Source organism: Macaca fascicularis, chromosome 3 (assembly GCF_037993035.2).
Source record: "Macaca fascicularis isolate 582-1 chromosome 3, T2T-MFA8v1.1".
Lineage (NCBI taxonomy): Eukaryota > Metazoa > Chordata > Mammalia > Primates > Cercopithecidae > Macaca > Macaca fascicularis.
In genome coordinates, this window is record NC_088377.1 from 189,860,662 (window position 1) to 189,882,877 (window position 22,216).

A 22,216-nucleotide genomic window follows, 5' to 3' on the forward strand; every position below is an offset into this window, starting at 1 on the left:
TGTGACTGGTAGTTCAAGATCAGCCTAGGCAACATAGCAAGACACTGTTTCTACCAAAAATAATTTAAAATTTAACTGGGCATAGAGGTGCACACTTGTGGTCGCAGCTACTCAAAAGGCTGAGGAAGGAGCATTGCTTGAAGTCGGTAGTTCAAGCCTAGCCTGGGCAACATAGCAAGACTCCATCTCTACCAAAAATAATTTTAAGATTAACTGGGCATGGTGATGTACACCTGTGGTCCTAGCTGCTCAGGAGGCTGATGGGGGAGGATCACTGGAGCCCAGAAGTCGCTGGAGCCCAGAAGTGCAAGGCTGCAATGAGCTATGATCACACCACTGTACTCCAGCCTGGATGACAGAGCAAGAACCTGTCTCTAAAATAAAATAATTTTAAAACAAGAAAAAAGGAAGATCAATATTTTTTCCATGGGAGCCAGAACTGTTATTAGTAACGTAATTCAGCTTGAGTTTTAAAAAACAGTAAATTAAACTCCCTCTCTGGGAAATGCACTGTTGCTTAAAAAGATGGAGGAAAAAGTATGTTCCCTAGGATTTTCCCCTTCTGAAATTATTCCTAAAGAAATAAGCCAAAAGTCAAAGATTCATCCTGAAGATGTTCATCCTAATGTTAACTATGAAAATAAAAATTGAAAAGAACTTGGAAGTTCAACTTTAGTAAAATAGTAAAAGAGGGAGTCACCATTTTATGGAATATTATGTATCTATTAAAATATTTATGAACAGTGATTAATGACATGGAGACATTTTATGTGATATTATGTTAAACCAAGAAAACAAAAACAAGATCCAGCCTTGAATGTGAAATATTAGCTCCGTAAAAAATATATGGATAGAAAAAAAAGCAATAACGTGAACACAAAAGTATCTGGTTGGATTGTGAATGATTTTTTTTTCTCCTGAGCAATACTTTTGTATGAATGTCAAATGCTTTATTCAGAAAGATGAAAATAGTAAATAAAATCAGAAAGTGAGGATAAAAGAGAGACAAGTATGGAGCCCCTGCTCTTCAGGAGTTCATCAGTTTATTTCTCCTGGGTCAGGGTCGATAGATTTTTTATCCACCGATGCTCACTACCCGCATGGGCCAGGCTCCGACTGGGCAGATAAGAACCTTGGGTTTCTTCTCAGGTCCCTCCCCAGGAGGAGGGCTCTCACCTGGAGACTGTCAAGAAGTTGATGAACACATTCCCACGCACGCTGTATTGTCTGTTCCTCAAGTCATTGCCACACTAAAATTTGACCCTCAACTGTATTCACTACCTCACATGCCCACTGCTACACACCCACTGCTGCTGTGCCCTCATGCCTGTGTGAGGTCTTTCATTGTCTGCAAGGGCTTTGATCAATGGATTCCATATTAATGGCCACCGTTCAGTGAAGCTCACTTTGTGCCCAAAGCCATCCTGAATGTTGCCATGCATTAATTCCCATGAGCTACACAACTCTATGAAGTCGATACTGTTGTTGTTGCCTTTCTACAGATGGCAACACGTGAGTACATGGAGGCTGAGTGACTGGCACATTCAGAGGATGTTGGGCCAGGCTGGGGTTTCTCAGTCTGGATGTCTGGTTCCGGGCCCTGAGCTCCCCACCGGCCCCACTCTCTAGCGCAGGCATCTCTGGAACTCTCAGTGTGCTTGGAAAGCAAAGCTGGGTGGGTTCTGTCTCACTATTGCAAGCCCATCCTGAAACTGCTGGTGAAAATGCAGCTTTTTCACCCTTCAAATACAACATGTTTTTATTAATTGAAGTTTAAAGTTAGAAAAAAAGGAAATCATTAGGAAAACACATCAGTAAGGTCTACGCCAAAATATCGGGAAAAAGCTACTAGAAAGTCTCTACTAAACACCCTGGCATCACTCACATTTCACATATTGAAAGCTCTGCTCACTGTTCTCCAGAGCCAGCTGCCCCCAGCACCACCACTGCCCTCAGACACTTGCATTCCCAGGCTCAGTGTCCCTCACCAGTACTCCATCCTTCCCTGCTCTTGTGGGTCACCCAGGCAAACAAGTCCTGTGGATCGAACTCATGATGGCCTTTTCCTCCCCACCACTACTCTCTCAGGCAAATATCTTTTAATTACTAATATTGTTCACATCATGGTGTCCATAGAAAATTATTATATTTGAATGGTACCTGGGTAAATGGATGAGGTCATGTTTTGGAGGCCAACTGCCCAATGACTCCAGCTGCCATCCCCTTCTGCAGGTCTGCCACGGTCTGAGGGGAGCCTTGCTCCTGTTACCCCATCACCTATCTGCGGGACAGCAGTGGGCTTCAGCTCGTTGGCTGGGAAATTCTCTCCCAATCCATCTCTCTGCTTCCAGACTCTCCCCCTCACCCATTTTCACCACAGCCAGCGTTGCTTTCCTTTATATGGCGTCTTATTTTCTGTTGCTTATAACAGAATATCTGAAACTGGGTAATTCATAAAGAAAAAGAACTTATTTCTTATAGTTACAGAGGCTAAGATGTCCGAGATCAAATGGCCAAATCTGATGAGGGCCTTATTGCTGGTGAGAACTCTCTACAGTTCTGAGACAGCGCAGGGCATGACATGGTGAGGCTAAGCACGCCAGCTCAGGCCTCTCTTTCTCTTCTTATAGACAGTCCCACTGCCATGAAAACCTATTAATGCATTAACCCATTAACCCATGAATCTATGAATGGATCAATTCATTCATGAGGACAGAGCCCTCATGATCCAGTCAACTCTTAAAGGGCTCACCTCTCAATATACCCACATTAGGGATTAAGTTTCAACCTGAGTTTTGGAGGGGATATTTACACCATAGCATAGGGATATTATTTAAAAGGGATCTTGTATAATGTCCTTATTAAACACTCAGTGGTGCCCCATTCCAACAAAACCAGGAGAGATTCCCCAGTCCCACAAACTTTCAAGTTCGAGACCCACCAACCTCATGGGTGAGAGCTTGGCCTGTAGAGCTGGACCGTTAGGTTTGAGGTCGGCTTTGCCTTTTGTGAGTTGTCTTGGGCAGTCAATTGGCAGCTCCATGCCTCCATTTGGTCATCCATAAAATAGTGTCTCCCTCACAAGAGTATTGTGAAACGCAGATGACAATATACACGGGTCAACAGTTATTATTTCCCAGGTCCACAGATTCAATCTACATTCTAACACATATTCAGCACCCCCTACTCTTTGTTTTTGAGAAGCTCATCACCCCTCAAGCACTCTGTGGTCATATGTGCCCCTGACCTTATGCTCACAATGCTCCCTTACCTAGAAATGCCCCAACTTCCTCTCTGGCCAGACGCCTGCCTTTCATTCTAGGCTGAGATTAAGTCCCACCTCCTTTCGATGACTTCTCCTTGCTTTAAACTCCTATTCCACTTACTTTCAATGTCATTTGTTTGGCATTTAATGTACTGTATTGTTATCTGTCTCTGTTATAAATATCCCCTGTCTTCCCAGAGAGATGAAAAGCTCCCAGCACTACATCTCCTGCCTACGATAGGTACCCTGTAAGTGTGTGCTGATGATAATGATGATGACCAGGAGAGAATAAATCTGTTAAGCATGTTATTTGCTGCAGCCAATAAAAGAGCAGTCCCTTATAACTGCTTTAATTCACTTGGGAGATGAACATAAGACACAGAAGTGAAGCACCTCAGCATTTGAATAATATTTTATTTTAATGGAAAAATACTAGCATTCTTCCTACCATCATTTAATGGTCCTCTTCTGCTATTATCTGAAAGGAATAAATACATCATTTAAATTTGATTATTCAAGAATATCACCATTACTGTTTATAGATAGTCACATAGATAGTCACTATAGTTTATATATATATATTTACATATAATTTATATATAAATTTAAAGTTCCAACTCATCTTTCTTTCTCAAAGCAAATAATTTCCGCTGCCATTAAGTGAAGCAGTTATAATAATTTAAAATCATATTTACAAAGGCCAAGAAGGACAGAAAAGAAAAAAAAAGAAAACAATGCTGATTTTAATAGAGCTGAGGAACATAAAGGGACCAGTGACAAAATGACAGCAGAGAGGGAAATGTCCAGCGTGTTGCATAATTGCTGGTTCCTCCAACCTCTAGGCCTCTGTGTGTTTGTATCCTCAGAGCGACACTCATATTGCCTGACCCATGCGAGGGGATGGGCATGGCTTTATGTATTGTAAGTGGAGTCTACACTTGTAACCAGGCAGAAGCCTATTTTCAGACCTTAAAAAAATGTGCTTTGCATAGGAAACTAAATACATGTGTGCTGAAAAATGAATAAGAGATGAATCAAGACAGTTGTATATTTAAGAAAACTGGCTGGATGATATGATGTCAGAGCACCAGAAATAAGGCAGAGAGTAAAAACCTAAGACAATCAACTTGTTTTTTCTGCGTGTTGCCAAACAACTGCCTGATTATCTCCTTCACTCCCAAACAATTGATTATCTTAATGCTATTGGGTAAAGGAAAAACAGAGTAAACACTGAGGGGTGGAGAGAGAAGCAGCTCAAGAAGTAGGAGCAGCATATTCAAAGGCCCTAAGGTCGGAGGAGATCATATTTTCCAGGGAATAAGAGAAGTTCATGGTAGCTTGAATGTAAAAAGTGAGAGAGTGAGTGGCATGATTTGAAAATAAAGTAGGAGGAGGAATGCACATCAGACAGGGCATTGCAACCTCTATTTGGAAAGTACATCTTCATTCTGTAAAGAATTGGAAGGCTTTGAGGGATCTTAAATGACCCTATAAAATAATCAGTTACACATTTTGAAAACACGGGGAAGAAGAAGGTATAGAAGCAGGGAGATTGTATTCGTCCGTTCTCACACTGCTATGAAGAAATACCTGAGACTGTGTAATTTACAAAGGAAAGAGTTTTCATTGACTCACAGTTCCCCATGGCTGGGGAGGCCTCAGGAAACTTACAGTAATGGTGGAAGGGGAAGCAAACGCATCCTTCTTCACATGGCGGCAGTAGGGAGAAGTGCAGAGCAAAGGAGGGAAAGCCCCTTGTAAAACCATCCCATCTCATCACAACTCAGTCACTATCATGAGAACAGCACAGAGGTAACTGCCCTCATGATTCAGTTACTTCCCACTGGGTCCCTCCCACGACACATGAGGATTATGGGAACTACAATTTAAGATGACATTTGAGTAGGAACACAGCCAAACCATATCAGAGACCATTCCCTTGTTTATTCAACAAATATTTATTCCACTCCTACTGTGCATCAGGCACTATTCTAGACATTGGGAATAGTCATAAATAATAGAAACAAAAATGCTTGCTGTCATGGAGCTTACCTTTGAATAGGAGAAGGCAGACAATAAACAAATTGGTACAATCTATAGTCTGTTGTGTGCAAAAACTGTTATGGGGGAAATATGAGGCAGAAAAGGGAGTGCCTGGCTATGGGAAAGGAGAGGGTAAATTCCACTTTAACGAGGAGGTCACAGAAATGATCACTGAGAAGAGGACATGAGAGCAAAGACCTAAAGGCATGAGGGCATAGCCATGCAGAGACCTGGGGAATGAGCATTCTGAACAGAAGAACCAGTGACTGCAAAGGCCCTGGGGTAGGAACAGGAAGTCAATGTGGATGGTGAGGAGTGAGCAAGGAGGAGAGTAAAAGGAGGTTAGGTCAGCAAAAATGAGGAGATCACATAGAGCCTGGTGAGCCATTGCGAGAACTTTGATTTTTACTCTGAGTGAGACGGGGAGCCACGGGGATTTTGAGCAGAGGATCACTCTGACCACTGTGTGGTGAGGACCCTGTGTCTCTCAGGGTCAGAGGCCCAGTTGAGATCAGGGAAGGTTGGAGTAGGACAAAAGCTAGTATAATCCCAGCAAAAGACGCTGGTGGCTTGGTCCAGGGGGTAGAGATGGAAATGGTGACAACTGGTAAGATCAGAGCATGTTTTGAAGATCAAGCCAAGAAGACTTGCCATCAGATGACACCATCAGATGACACATGTCATATAGGAGAAAGAGGACAGTCAAGACTTTTGGCAAGAATAACTGGAAGGATGAATTGGCAATTAACCGAAATGCGGAAAACTGCAATGGAATACTTTTGTGGAAAAAGATCAATGCTGTGTTGCATATGTTGTGTTTGGGGTTGCCAATAAGATATCTGAGGGAAATATCAAGTAGACGGTTTGTGAAAAGAGTCTGGAGTTCAAGAGAGAAGTCTGACTGGGGTACGAATTTGGTGTCTGATGGGCTTACACCTTATTCAAAGGTCCTACATGGGATAGGATTGTTGAAGTAGGTAGTTAGACACGAGCAGGGCAGAAGAGGGTGCTCCCTCCTGCCAACCACCAAGAATGTGAGACAACCATTGGGTGATGGTCAGGCAGTTGCTAAACTGTCTTCTCTCTAAAATGATAATTGGCTGCAGCTGGCACCAAGGAACGACAGTTTCTCAATAGAGAGAAAACATCTGGAGCTGGTGAGCAGCAGCTTCCCAGTAAGATCTTGGGAGTTGGGCGAGCGGGCCCAAGCATGCACACTAAGAGGCAAAATGGTGGAGTTTAATGGGTATATGATCTTCCTCTAGGAACACTCAACTAGAAAAGGAAAGACGCCTCAAATGAGCATGCGCACCCCTTCAGTAAACACCTGTGCACGCAGCCCCTCCCACGTGCTTGCAGGCCACTGCGCAGGCAGACAGCCCGCCCCAAGGGAAGAATCAGGGGAGAAGAAACCAAACCCCAGAACTATGCCAATGTATAAAACCCCAAATCAAGGGCCAAACAGGGCACTTGGATCTCTCAAGTCGCCCGCTTGGCCCTCTTCCAAGTGTACTTCCTTTCTAAAACTTTTTAATAAACTTTCACTCCTGTTCTAAAACTTGCCGCAGTCTCTCCCTCTGCCTTAAACCTACTTCTGCCCCTCAAGCCGCATTCTTTCCTGGGAGGAGGCAAGGATCAAGTTTGCTGCAGACCCTTAGGGATTTGCCTTCAGTAACAGGATCACCATGGAAACAGGCATGAATACAAAAGATACTATGCTTCAGGGCTGTCTTTGGGGACTGCAAGAGTAAAGTGCCCCAAAATGAGGGAAAAAACAGGTAGAAAAGGAAAACCAAAAGAGGGCGTGCTGGAGGCCAGGTGCTTCCAGGAGGTGAATGAACTCTGTACCGAATGAAGATGAGGCCTGAGAGGGACCATTGCCTCTACTTCCCCAGGGGTCATGGGCCCAGCAAGAGACCATGGAGCAGGGAAGGCAGAAGTGAGACAGAGGGCTCGTGCTAAAATTGAGATGGGTTTGGAGGCAGCGAGTGTACCCATCTCTTTCCATGGGATTCGGAGCAAAGAAAAGCAAAGGAAGAGAGGCCTCATTTGAGAGTGAAATGAGGTCAAGAGCAGTCATTAAAGAGGAGCCTGACTAAGACCCACCGTCTTCTGCAATCCAGGCCGAAGATGGTGCAGGTAAAGCACGTGTGAGGATGAACCAGGAGCTCTGTGTGGAGCTGCCTCAGCCAGGGAGCAGGCTCCCTCTGGAATTCACACAAGGGCACCGCGGGTGCCAGCACAGAGCCTGTGGTTACCGAAGTGGAAAAGAGTGGGGGAATTTAGATAGATTTAGGAGACGAAAATCCAATCCACGGTGCTTAGTTTAAATGCCAGAGGCAAAGGAGTCTAGGATGACACACTAAGGTAAAACTCAGAAATAGTGAAGGTTTGTTGAATTTCATTTAGAAAACAGAAATAGGAAATGTAATTAGCTCTTGATTATTCTAACAAATGTTCCTTTGAAATCCAAGAACATGGCAAGTGTAATGTTAAAATGCCTAAATAAGGAAGAGTACTGTGTGTGTGTGTGTGTGTGTGTGTGTGTGTGTGTGTGTGTGTGTGCATGAGAAAAGTCTGAAAGCAGATACTCCCAAGATGTTTAGAAAAATTATCTTTGGGTGGTGGATTTCAGGTGACTTTCTTTTATTTTTTTTCTTTCTGTTTACTTTCTATGTTTTAATTAGCATGTTTTATTTTGTAACTTAAAAATCAGAATATCAGTTTTGTGCCCCTAAAAAGCAAATGAAAGGTGACAAATAATCCATCGGGTGATTTACAACTAGTCAAATTCTTGCTAGATTGCTGGCTCCATTTTTAAGCTCTGAGATGTCAACATGAAAATTCCAATTTGAGTAACAAATGAGATAAAATATTGATGTCTTTAAAACTCATACCTAAGATACAACATTTATGCTTGCAGATTAACTAAAAGCAGAATCTACATTGTCATATTAGTCATTTTGAATTCTTTTTATTGTTGGGAAGAAGCAAGGAGGAAAAAAAGAATATGCTGTTGAGGCAAAGTGAACTATCACTGAGGGCAAAAAGGGACTCAGGGGACCTGGGAAAGCCATCTTTCCCTTTGATTTGCATTTGGTTAGTCTGTAACCTAAAATAAAATGTATTACTTGGTCTCAATGAGGCCACCCAAAATCTCATCTTTAAAAACTATATTTCACTGGGCACGGTGGCTCACACCTGTAATCCCAGCACTTTGGGAGGCCAAGGCAGGCAGATCATGAGGTCAGGAGGTCGAGACTATCCTGGCTAACACGGTGAAACCCCGTCTCTACTAAAAATACAAAAAAAAAAATTAGCTGGGTGTGGTGGCTCATGCCTGTAGTCCCAGCTACTCGGGAGGCTGAGGCAGGAGAATGGCATGAACCTGGGAGGCAGAGCTTGCAGTGAGCCAAGATCGCGCCACTGTACTCCAGCCTGGGTGACAGAGCGAGACTCTATCTTAAATAAATAAATAAATAAATAAAACTTTTTTTAAAAACTATGTTTATTTTTAAAGTTGTATGCTCATGACTCTTTTATATGCCCAATGTCACACTTTGCTGATGGGCTGAGAACATCCCTGCACTCTGCATTTGTTTTTTTATTTCACATAGTATTTCGTGGAGCCTGCAGACGTCTCCTCCCTGCAGTCCTATATTGTATATGCTCTCATTCTTTGTGTCCAGGCACAATCCCAGCCTGGATCATTGAAACCATTTGCATCTTCAACTTTGAGACGACGGTCACTGAAGTTCACTGTGGGCAGATTGTAAATATGGGCGAGCCTGGTGCTGTCAGCCAATATGGGTCAGTAGGCCTCTGAGCTCGTGAATCCAAATTCAAATCTTGAATATTATCTGTGGATGTCAAGGGAGGGGTGAAAGTTTATCAGAAATTGAGCCACCGGTCGCGGTGGCTCACACCTGTAATCCCAGCATATTGGGAGGCTGAGGCGGGCGGATAGCCTGAGGTTGGGAGTTCGAGACCAGCCTGTCCAGCATGGTGAAACCCTGTCTCTACTGAAAATACAAAAATTAGCCAGTTGTGGTGACAGGTGCCTATAATCCCAACTACTCAGGAAGCTGAGGCAGGAGAATCGCTTGAACCTGGGAGACAGAGGTTGCAGTGAGCCAAGATCGCGCCATTGCACTCCAGCGTGGGCAAGAGCAAGACTGTCAAAAAGAAAAGAAAAGAGAAGAGAAGAGAAAGAGCAGGGGTGGGGGGATGTGATATTAAAATGAAATTTAGGGCAAACAAATTACTGAGCTTCTTTCTTTTTCCTTCTATAGGAAGCTTACAGATTCGATACAACCTGGGTGGCACCCGAGAGCCATACAATATTGACATAGACCACAGGAACATGGCCAATGGACAGCCGCACAGTGTCAACATCACCCGCCACGAGAAGACCATCATTCTCAAGGTATACATACGTGTACATATAAATTACATATAACATCACATTATGGTCCCTGTCCCTGTAATGCTTGGCCATTGGTTTCGTTTTGAGGGGACAGAAGTGGAAGAGATGCTTTTTACACTTTCTCCTACAAGTGCATAACTAGTGAAGTAGAAATATATAGAATTCTGACAAGGAAAGACAACAATGAAGTTGATGACATATTTTTAGGGGGAAATAGAATGAATGTTTATTCCATATAGTCTTTCTGGTTTTCCCAGTTCTAGACCCACGTATCTATCAGTTTACTGCTTTTATCCATCGCACCATCTTTCTTCGCCAAGCTCTCAGACATCTGAAACTTACCGTGTTTCCCAGCAAAGGTTATTTTGGTTTCTCTGACCTACTTCTTTCACTACTCCAACACAATACGAAGAGCTGTATTTTTTCCCCCTCTCTCTCTGCAGAGCCTTTGCCTTAAAAATCCTCAAAACACAGTCCTTCCCCAGAATCTCAGACTCTGGTTGTAGGCTTTCAGCACACAAAGCAATGGTTTTATTATGACACTCAAATTTTATTTCAGGTTCATTGATGACCCCTGCCCCCACCACAGATTTTTACAGTGAAGAAACCAGCTTGGGCAACACCATGAATAAAACATAATGTGAGGAGGTCTCCCTGGGAGCTAGGCCAAGAGATCAAGAATGGGAACTGTCACTGCATTCTCTAGAAGGAGTTCAAAATAGATGTCTGTCAGGAGAAAGAACAGCAGGAGGACGCTGTTTTGTCAGTAAAGTGGAGTGTCATTTGGCAGGGGTTCAGCAGCCTCTCAGACCTCATTCTGATTCGGCTGGATGCTGTGGGAAGTTCAGGTTGCAAAGAAAAGGCAAAAGCCCTGTCTCTTTTGAGCACTGGTGGATGTCAGATTCATAACTTGATATGGAGTTTGTGCGTGGCCTTTAGCAGTATATGCTAGAGGGCATTTTAAGGAAAGGTCTTTCCTAGGAAACTGACGCACGCTGTTTCAGCTTACTGCACCATCAACCAAAGGTGCCATAAAAAAGTTCTCTCGTCATGATCGACAGAGTTCCAGAGCCCAGCACAGTGCCTGGCACACATTAGGGGCAGCCAATTCTTTATGGAGTAAACCAAGCCCATCTTTAACCAAGTTTTAGTCAGCAAAGCCAGCAAGTCCAGGAGACAGATCATTTTATACAATTTCATCAACATTGTCTCCCTCGGCTTTTGATTAGAGACTTTTTCCATTTTAAGTCACCCAATTTGTCACCTCTTTTAAAGAAAGTGACATATCTTGCCATTGTACCGTTGTAAAATAATATTAAAACTTAAAAAGACCTAAACAATGGGCTTTTCAAACAGTATAACAGTGGAGACCCACCACAGCCATAGAATCGTATAGAGTTAACCCTCACTCTCTGCCACAGTGAATTAGAGAAGGACTTGAGGAAGGGGAGAGGAGTGGATGATTTTTTAAGACTTGGGACTTTGGAGGCACCAAAAACCAGATATAAAGACAGTAGAGCAGCCAGAGACCTGCAAAGAATCCAGGGGATCAATGGTTTTGGGGAGGGTCTGGTTCTATTGCTGAAGACTATTTTGGTTGCAAATGACAGAAAACAATTCAGAAGTAATTTGTTGGGGGAAAATTCCTAGGATAGGTCATAGAATTATAGAATTTGAAAAAGATAAAACCAAACTTTGGGAAGAGAATCTAGGGAGACTGGAGAATTAAAACTGTGGACTAGAATACCACTGGGTTTCTCTGTCCCTTCCTTCCTTCCCTCCCTCTTTTTCATTCTCATCTCTGCCTCTCTCTGAAGACTGGATTCGTTACATCTTACTGCAAGCTCCATCTTTCACATATCCTGGGACATAGTCACAGGAGTACTGGGCTCATGTCTTCCCGATTTTGCTACTAGAAGAAAGGGTCCTAGTTTCTTGATGCTCATGTTGAAATCCCAGGGAATCTCTGATAGGCCTGGCTTGAGTCATGTGCTCACCTGGTTGGGTGGAAGTGGGAACAAAGACCCATAGTCCCTAATCACATCTCTTGATTAGCGTGGGGAACTTGGGAAACTCCCTCAAGAGAACAGAACGCAGTTCCAGAAAAGGGAAGGAGACAGGATGACAGGAGTGAAAACTTTGGATGCACAATTCCGAGGTAGGAGAGGAGAAGACCCTGGGAAGTGCTTCCTCGATTCCGCCCTAGGTTCTGCACCTGGAGGTGTTGGGAGATCCAGCTCTCCCTCCTTCTCTGTCATGTAATGTAACGGACTGCACTAAGATTTCTGAATGCCCCAACCCATGTGAGGGCAAGTAGGAAAGATGTTGCAGCCAGGGGAGCTCCAGTCTCTCAGCCCAGCCTGTCCCATCTACCCTGGGCCCTGCCCACCCCTAAGGGCAAAAGGAAAGTAAAGCTAGAGGTAGTAGAGGAAGACAAGATGTAGTTCCTCCTTATGGAAAAGCAGATCCCAGGGCTCCTCACTCCCATGCCCCACTTTCTTTCATGCAGGGAGGCCTTGCAGAGCGTGGAAGTAATTTGGAAAGTGCTTTGCAACACCAAAAAGCACTGCAATTTTTTCTTAAAACAATCTACAAATCCATCTTGAGAACTTCTACAGCCTCAACTGTGTGTGGAAAGAGATATAATAAAATGTTAACAGTGATCATTTATGTGTGAAGGGATTATAAATGGCTTGATTTCCTCTAGAGTTTTCTATTTCCTCATTTTCTATTATAAGCACGTGCTGCATTTTTATAATCAAACAGAAATATGAAACAGCCATATATTCTCAACCTATTCTGGTAGCCCCCAGTTATAATAACATATGATAACAAAGGTATTTCAATAATTTCAAATTTACATTTACTTATAGTCAAAGAACAAAAATAAGACTAATGCAAAGATGAATGATGAATCACAGTGTTATGGAATGATGCCTTTGGAATTAGGGTGAATGTTGATGCATTTACACACGCTCAAACATCATATAATTTAGATGATCTTCATCAGTGTCTATGGTGTCTTTAAAAGCAGGTTTACTTTCGTAGCTGGGTTTGGCTAAAGCTAACATTAAATTAATCTGCATTCCCTCAGCACACACCCTCTGAGACAGCACTGAGCACTTGAAGGAAACTGACCTTGGATGAAACATTTGCTGCCAAAAGACAAAGTGCCCGATCTCCACATAGATAATAAGGAACTGACCATAGTAGTTATCAGACACCAGCATGAACCAGAACCCATGGCATACCTCAAGTGGCATCATTTGTGAAAACTCACAGTTGCATCAGGGAGAATAGCTTAAGGCTTAATGCCAGTCAAAATATAAACAAACAAGGTGCAGCCAGAGAGCACCTGAAAAAGTCTGGCATGCAGTGAAAAATTATGTTAATTAGCATGAATCCAAAAGTTAAACATTCTAATCAACAATTCCAAAGTCTTGTGCAAATAACCCTTTCTTCTTCCTTTGCCTCCTTCTTCCTTTGCTTCCTTCTGTCTTGCCATCCATGTTTCTTTTCCTTCCTATTTTTTCCTTTCTTTCTTCCCAACCACATTGAACAAGGGATCTAAGGGGTTTACAGGGAGAATATTAAGTGAAATAGAAAGTTAATGGAAGTCACAAAAAGTAAGTCCCCAAGATCAGAGAAAATAGAACATGATTATTCAGGTCACAAGGTCTTACCACTTGGATACATTTGAGTGAACTTCTCGGCAGCCAGAAGTATGCAACCCATAAGGATAAACTAACCCAGTTCCTCTTGAGAATTTAACCTTTTCTTATTATATCACTTTTATTTTATTTAATTCCATGGATTATATTTACTGACATAGAAAATGCCCATAGCATATTCCACTTACACGATACCACATACACGATAACAGCTCACATATATTGGTGCTTACTGTGCCTAAGGCAATGTGCTAAGCACTTTGTACACATTTTCTCATTTAGTCATCACAAAAACTTTATGAAGTATGTGCCATCATTATTCCCATCTGATGTGTTTTGGAATATGTCCCTGTCCAAATCTCATGTCAAATTATAATCCCCAGTGTTGAAGGAGGAGCCTGGTGGGAGGTGATTTGATCATGGGGGTGGATTTCCTCCTTGATATTCTTAGGATAGTCAGTGAGTTCTCATGAGATCTGGTTGTTTAAAAGTGTGTAGCACCTCTTGCTTTACCCTCCTCAGGCTGTGTAAGACATTCCTGCTTCCCCTTTGTCTTCTACTATGATTGTAAGTTTCCTGAGGTCTCCTCAGCCACACTTCCTGTATAGCCTGTGGAACTGTGAGTCAATTCAATCTCTTTTCTTTATAAATTACCCAGTCTCAGGTAGTTCTTTATAGCAGCGCAAGAATGGACTAATATACCATCTTACAGATGTGGAAATTAAAGTTCAAAAAGTAAGATGCAACCTGCCCAAAGTTAGAAAGCGGTAAATGGCCACAGCATAGTCGAACCCAGATCTGTCATACTTCAAAGTGTACACAGGCTCTTAACCCTTACTTAATAGACAGATGTCTGGAAAGATGTTCACAAAATCTTCGAAGTGGATACCTCTGGCTGGTAAGAAATTAAGGGATGTTATTATCATAAGATAGTTCAAAATATGCAAAAACACAGAGAATAATAAACCATTTGCTATGTACCCACCATTGAAACATTACAGATTTTGACATTTTGCCCTATTTCTTCAGATTTTTTTAAAACACAGCAATAATTGAGAGCCCTTTGTCCTCCTGGTCACATAGTGGGTCCCAAGAAAAGTCAGAGTCAATGCCTTCAACAGCATTTCTGCAAATGTATTTGTTACATGGCTGTCACATGCTGAAGCTCCTTGGGAAAGCAAAGCATAACTTCAAAATGGAATTCAGCCCAAACAAGTCTGTAGAGAGTGAGGTAGAGCAGGATGATGGACAGATGAAGAGGCCAAAGGCTGAGATGATGCAGCTTTCTGATATTTTGACCTGATCCAAGGATAAAACTAGCTGGAAAATGATAATGAATAAACTACATGTTCTTTGAATAATTATCCATGACAATCACACGTTTTGGGGTTTAGATGTGAGTTAGACAATAGAGAGTTCAGGGATATATTCTCTGGCACAGATACTCAGAATCCATATTCTCCAAAAATCAAATGAACAGATGGGAAGGATGTATCATTTTGGCTTTCATCTAACTAGAGGGCCATCCCATCTTTGCCAAGAAGAAGCTAACAGATTTTCTGCAAGCAAAATAAGGCCTTTCTTAGAAAATAATTATAGGTCCTCAGGAACGAATGACGATTAGATCCCCAGGATCTTATACCAAAAAGACGATGACTTTCATTATTTTCACTGGGAATGTTCAAAACAAATGTTCAAAAATCTCACTGAATTCTGTTCCTTAAAATAACATAAGCATGGTAATTTCTTACCTACTACTAATCCGATTTTCAACCAAATTGTATAAAAACAATTGCATCAATTGTTAATTGAACTAGGTCCTGTATATAAACCTTAAGAACTGTCAGAGAAGTGTCAAAAACATTAGCAACATGTAGTGTGCTAAGTGCTAGAAGTAGAAGAAAGGATACAAATATTAGGATGATACCAGTTGCTATACAAATTAGCCCTCAAATCTCCATGTCTTAACCCAATAAAAGTCTGTCTTTTATCAGATATATTTTCAGAAAAAGAAAGTTCTGTGGTCTCCAGCAGTGATGAAATCATGCTGGACAGGTACTCTGAGGACCTGCCACTGCCACCAACTTCCCTGCTTCCCCAACCCTGGATTAGGCCAAATTATTGTCCATTATTCTCAAAGCCCTCCCGGGGTTCATCCTCTGGGAGGCTCTTCCTTGTGTGTGATCAGCCATGGCCTTCTCTGAATTATGTGCCATGGATAATGTGTTCCTTACAGCTGTGCAGTTTTTTGTTTGTTTGTTTGAGACGGAATCTTGCTCTGTTACCAGGTTGGCGTGCAGTGGCGTGATCTCAGCTCATTGCATCCTCCACCTCCCAGGTTCAAGCGATTGTCCTGCCTCAGTCTCCTGAGTAGCTGGGAGTACAGGCACGTGTCACCATGCCCAGCTAATTTTTTGTATTTTTAGTAGAGACGGGGTTTCACTGTGTTAGCCAGGATGGTCTCGATCTCCTGACCTCGTGATCCACCGGTCTCAGCCTCCCAAAGTGCTGGGATTACAGGCGTGAGCCACCGCACCCAGCTACAGCTGTGCAGCTTCAAGGCCCATTTCCTGCAGGTTCAAATTACAATAAGGGTTTTTTACACTCATAAGCCTTTTATGGACTAGATCTGTGCTTTCTTTTCCAATACAATTCCTTCAAAACCCAAGGTGGCTTCTGATCAGTTTGCTTCTGGTAAGTTTCATGTGCTGGTAAATACACCCTAAGCTCTTCCCTAGACATCAATCTTAGACCTACTCAATCATTTGCCTCCAGGCACCCATGCCTCTCTCTCTCTCAAGGTAATGGCAGCTACTTTGCGGCCAGTGGACACAAAAGGCTTGGGTGGGAAGTAAAGACTCTTAATTTAAATGTTACCCATGAGGCTAAGTCAGGTTGCTAAACAGAAATCTTACTGCCCTATTGGTGGTCAAAGCTGTTTGCAGTGTTATTTCTTACTCTCTAGTGTAAAGCTCTAAATATCTAGACTTTTCTCTATTCCTTTCATTGATAATTGGAAACTGGTCAATTCTTTCCTGAACTCATCTGCTCCTTGACATGAGGAGCAAAAAGCAACCGATACACATGACCATTCTGTCTCTTTGGAAGCACTTTCCTTAAAGTAACTTAGGCACTTAGTCTGCCTTCCAGGTTATGTGAGGTGACAGTTTCACAAAATATTTTATTGCATACTATATTAGTCTGTCTTGCACTGCTATAAAGAAATACCTGAGACTGGGTAATTTATAAAGAAAAAAGGTTTAATTGGCTCAAAGTTCTGCTGTCTGTACAAGATGCATAGCAGCTTCTGCTTCTGGGGAGGCCTCAGGAAGCTTAGATGGTGGACAGCAAAGGGAAAGTAGGCTTGTCTTACATGGCAGGAGCAGGACCCAAAGAGAGGGAAGTTTCAAACTTTCAAACAAGCAGATCTCATGAGAGCTCACTTATTATCACAAGAATAGCACAAAGGGGGTGGTGCTAAACCGTTCATGAGAACTCTGCTTCCATGATCCCATCACCTCCCACCAGGCCCCATTTTGGACACTGGGAATTACAATTCAACAAGAGATTTAAGCAGGGATACATATCCAAACCACATCACATACCATTCTTCCTCTGTCTTTCAAGTCCCTAATATCCATTCCTGCACTACCTGCCACCTTACCATGAAGCCAATGCTACATATTTTAGGTTTCTGTTATAGCAGCACCCTGCCTTAAGATACCAATTTATGTATTCATTAGGGTTGTATTCGCTGCTATAACAAAAACTCAGAGGCTTAATACAAATAACTTTCTTTTCCACATAACAGTAAAATGATTTCTCGCTGGAAATCATAATCAATATATAAATAGGCTGACAAAAAAGGTGTTTGTACTAAAGTCCAAAAATAATAGAGTAAAAGATACTGTGGTTCTATGTTATAACTATAAGGCTTTGAAGGAAGGATAAGATGTTAACTGGAGAATGGGGGGCAACAGAGGACATGGAAGAATATTTATTATGGAAGAGGGAGAAGGAGAGGGAGGATGTGTGTTCCAAAAGAGAACATGATGTTAAACAAAGATGCCAGCAGAGTGACTATTTCATAGGTTTCATCCTCTTTCTATCTCATGAATATAAAAGACCACTGGAGAAGACTCAGTAAAAAGTCTTACCTGGAGAAATTCTCACTCTGAAATATGTAACATCAAATGGGCTGAAGTCATTTATGAATATTGGATGCTGTGAAGTCAGTAGTCTGAGGCACATGCAGAGTGGTGTCAAAAATTGTTGGAAGAATTTTATCAGCAGCAAAATGAGAGTAATTCAATTATGGACTCCTAGGGCAGCACCAAATGTTAATTGACGTGAAACATTGGTGGCCAGGGGGAGCTCTAGTTTACCACTTTCTGTATGTGGAACAGTGTACAATTGTAAGGACTTTCACATAACCTCCTCAAGCCCTGAGAAAATCTCTCTAGACTTGATAGGGCCTTAATGATCACGTTAGGTAGTGCTCAAAGCCCTTTCTTACATATCAAAATTCTTGCCCACATTGCCACTCTCAGCCTTATGAACTGGAAATAGCTGGTGCTATTAGTCCCATTATACACATAAGAAAACAGAGATTAAGAAGTCCCAGGCCAGGTGCGGTGGCTCACGCCTGTAATCCCAGCACTTCGGGAGGCCGAGGTGGGTAGATCACGAGGTCAAGAGATCAAGACCATCCTGACCAACATGGTGAAACCCCATCTCTACTAAAAACACAAAAATTAGCTGGACATGGTAGCGCACGCCTGTAATCCCAGCTACTCAGGTGACTGAGGAAGGAGAATCTCTTGAACCCGGGAGGCAGAGGTTGCATGAGCTGAGATCACACCACTGCACTCCAGCCTGGCGACAGAGCAAAACTCCGTCTCAAAAAAAAAAAGAATTCCCAATGATGAATAAGGTCCCAGTGCTCACAAGAGACATGATCTTCTCTAGAACCCAGCTAACCAGACTCCATTTCCCCACTTAAGTTGCTCTTTGTTGTCTTTGCAAGCGGGCAAGAGAAGCCAGCTCACTCCTGTTCATTTGCCTTATAAACTTTCAGAATTTTTTTTAAATGTTTACACAAAAGTAAGTCTTTTGAGGATTTGTGTTTTCTTTGGAGTTACTAAAAGCAATGACTTTATAGCATTTCCTAGGGGGTCATAAAACCCTAATTTTTATAATCAAAGAGAACAAAGAGGTCCAACTTTGAGGCTAGTGTTTTTACAGCACACAGTATCATACACCCATAAAAATTCCATCTCATTCTTTAAGTAAACATGAACATAACCTTCTGTCTGTCCATTTTAGCATCCTTCTCTTCTGTAGAAACATGGAGCCCAGACTGAAATGAGATACTGAAGCTCAAATAAATTATTTAAAAATGTGTGCCTTTATTACCCTTGAACTTCCTGCCAATAAAGAACAATACTAAAAAGCATATGGATGTAAACACTCCCAAAATTTTAATATCAGAGGTTGTTCAAGCCTTTATTAAGGAAAATAACACAGTTTGGATGCATTACATTTTTTAGGGATGTCAGAACAAATAAAGAAAGTTGACCTAGCTAGCCTAGGGCACTGCCTCTTGAAATTACATTTACTGTAACTCCTTCCCTTTGGCTAATTTAGTTTTTATCTACTCTGGATGATAAACTCACAGCCTGGGTTGTGCAATACAAGCATGCTTGACAGAAGGCAGGCAATTGCAAGAATAGTGATGAGCCATTTGAACTCTCTGGCTTCTTCCCTTCCAGAAGAACTTTTACCCATTCACTAGCTCTCTATTGGGATTCTCAGCAAGTGTATTAGTACTTAACTTTCCACTTTAACGAAAGACTGACATGTATAATTCTATGGAGAGCATAGGCCAATATTTTATTAGTTTCTGATAGTATTACAATGGTTTGAGTCTAAATGATATAGAAGATCTGTGGGAAGAGAAGACAGAGGGCTACATATATTGGGAACTTGCCCATTAATTTGGTCTGTATATGAGTCAGAGTTCATTTTTTCTTCTATATTTCTGTGTATCCAGAGAAGCCTGTTCATGATTGAGAGACACTTCAAAAACTTCAAGACCTCATTTGCTTTTGTAATGTCACCTCTGGTTTTGGGTTGAGCTGTGTCTTCTTGGCCCCCGAGAAAGTATTTGAGCAGGTTTTCATTATTTGGTTCAGAAAGTAGCAGTATTTGACAAATTGTTTCTGAAAAGAGGAAACAAGATGCCCAACTACCAGAGCCTCAGATTCCTCTCCCTCCCAGTACCTTCAAACCAGCTTGAAGTGTTAAACTCAGGCCACCTCCACACTGAGACATCTGGTCAGCCCGTAAGCAAGGACGTGGTTCCTAGGATTGTGGTGGAGGTGTGTGGTGAAGATCCTGTTGAAGAAGACAGAATGTTCTCAAGATGTCCAGGACTCTTCTGTTATCAATGTACTTTTCTTCTGCTTAAAGCCACATGGGATCCCTAAGAATTTAACATGATGATATCTAATTGACATCTCTCTTACCCCTGCCTACCACTAAACCCACCACATGGTGAGAAAGTTCCAAACAGCAATCATTTCTTAAACCTGATTTGGATAAAACCAGATGGTCACCAGAACCGTTCCATTAGGCCATTCACTGATGTGGAATCCAATTAAAATTCATTCAACTTTAATCAAAATGACTTTCAGGAGAACAAATATGTGCTGAGTATCTACGATATGAAAGAAATTTGGATAGATGATGATGAGTTGGTGGGGCAGTGGGTGACTCATACGGGGATGAATAAAATGTATCTTTTACAACTTAAGGAATTTGTATTCTGGGAGGAGAGAAAAGATGTGTCCACTCAATATGCATTTTGTCGATAATAGAAACCTGTTCCACCTACTTCTCTAGAAGGAGAAGCAAGTTTGGCAAGTCTCCTTATCAACACGTAAATAACAAAAAGGGTATCCAGAGAAAGAGACTATTAGCAGTTTGGGGTGGTGATAAGGACATAGCACGTAATGAGATTTCCCCTTGAGGACAATTTCAGTATAAACAGAGACCCCATGGATTACAAACTGTTGAATTCAGAGGTTGTTACTAAGACATAAATTAAAAAGAGTCTTTATTGATAGGCTACCTTACTATGTGAGGGCTCTCTAGCAGGCCAGAACTAATAGGATAGATGTATATATAAAGGGGAGTTTGTTAAGGAATATTGACTCGCACGATCACAAGGTGAGATCCCACAATAGACCGTCTGCAAGCTGAGGACCAAGGAAACCAATCCGAGTCCCAAATCCTCAAAAGAAGGGAAGCCAACAATGCAGTGCAGCCTCCAGTCTGTGGTCAAAGGTCCAAGAGTCCCAAAGCTGAAGGACTTGGAGTCCAATGTTTGAGGGCAGGAAGCATGAAGATGAAGGCCACAAGACGCAGCCAGTCCACTCGTTCCACATTCTCCTGCCTGCTTTTATCCTAGCTGCACTGGCAGCTGAGTAGATGGTGCCCACCCAGAGTGAGGGTGGGTCTGCCTCTCCCAGTCTACTGACTCCAATGGTAATTCCCTCTGGCAACACCCTCACAGACACACCCAGGAACAATACTTTGCATCCTTCAATTCCATCAAGCTGACACTCAATATTAACCCTCACACTTACTTAATAGCTCTGTGTTCTCTAGCAAGTTAATGAAATCTCTGTTGTCTTAATTTCTAAAATACGAATAAGTTCACCTTTTCTAATGCAGTTTGTGTATATTAAACGAAAATACAAAAAAATATATCCAGCATAGTCTATGACCCAATAAAACGGTGGTTTTCTTCCTTCATTCCCAATTCCCTTCTCTTTCTTAAAAGCAAAAAATAAGATAGCAGATGTCAGGATCAGTACCAGCAGGCTCTTTGGGACTAAGATTTCTTTCCATTGATTTCTAGTTCAACCCATTAAGCATATCCTCAGCACCTAGTATATTACCAGCATGCAGCATGGCTGTTGCCTCCATGAGCCCAGTCCAGTAGAAGAAAGACCATCAGTCATACAGATATGAACCAAGCGTCCATTGAAGTATAAGCTTGTGCTGTGGGAGCACAGCAAAGTGGGAGAATGAATAATCCTGAGGAGGAAAGAGTGGATCAGAGCAGCCCTACAAAGGCATTTGAGCTGTTTCTTCAAGGTTTCTATGGTGGAGGGGAGAGGATCACATTAGCTTATTTATTTTTTACTACAGACATTCAACATTTGCCCTTCATAAAAATTATACAGAAAATATATATATATATCTAAAAAGTTTTAAGCCATCAAGCCCATCTGATCTGAAACAGAAAAAGACTCATAATGAATATGTCAGCACTTCCACATTTTTCATTTCTTTTCTAAAGCAATTTCATCTGCAAATGAATTATGCACTCCAGGGCTAGACAGGACCCCCATTCCTACACTGCAGAAAAATGTGTTTACTTCGCTTTACATTTCTTGCAGCTCAGTGGGAAGGCAGTTGCAATGCAATTTCTGATCCAGTTTAGGGTTTGAGATGTCAGTCCTCTCTTTCTTTCTCCAGGATACGGCTAAAGCTTTAAGCCCAAGGTTGGGAGTTCACTTTTTTTTTCCTCCAAGTGCATTAAGTACATAAATCATCTCTCAAGAGAGAAGATAAGGTTCCTGGATTTCTATTTTGTCTGGCATGAAAACTAAAGTCCAATCTGCAATGCATTATATTGTTATATCCATCTGCAGTGCACTAAAGTCAGTCTCAAAGATCGTAACTCTTGGAGCGAACTTTTAGTACAATAGGCAGAGCGGCTTGTTTCTTGCACAGGTAACT

At 41.9% G+C, this 22,216-nt stretch overlaps 1 protein-coding gene across 1 annotated transcript in view; it reads left to right on the top strand.

Moving 5' to 3' along the window:
- The window catches only part of CNTNAP2 (contactin associated protein 2), a 2,262,889-nt gene that overhangs the window by 2,056,529 nt on the left and 184,144 nt on the right, over positions 1-22,216 (top strand). The window contains exon 20 of the mRNA XM_015447321.4: positions 9,601-9,734. Coding sequence (XP_015302807.3) covers positions 9,601-9,734 — 134 coding nt within the window. The remainder of the gene's footprint in view (positions 1-9,600; positions 9,735-22,216) is intronic.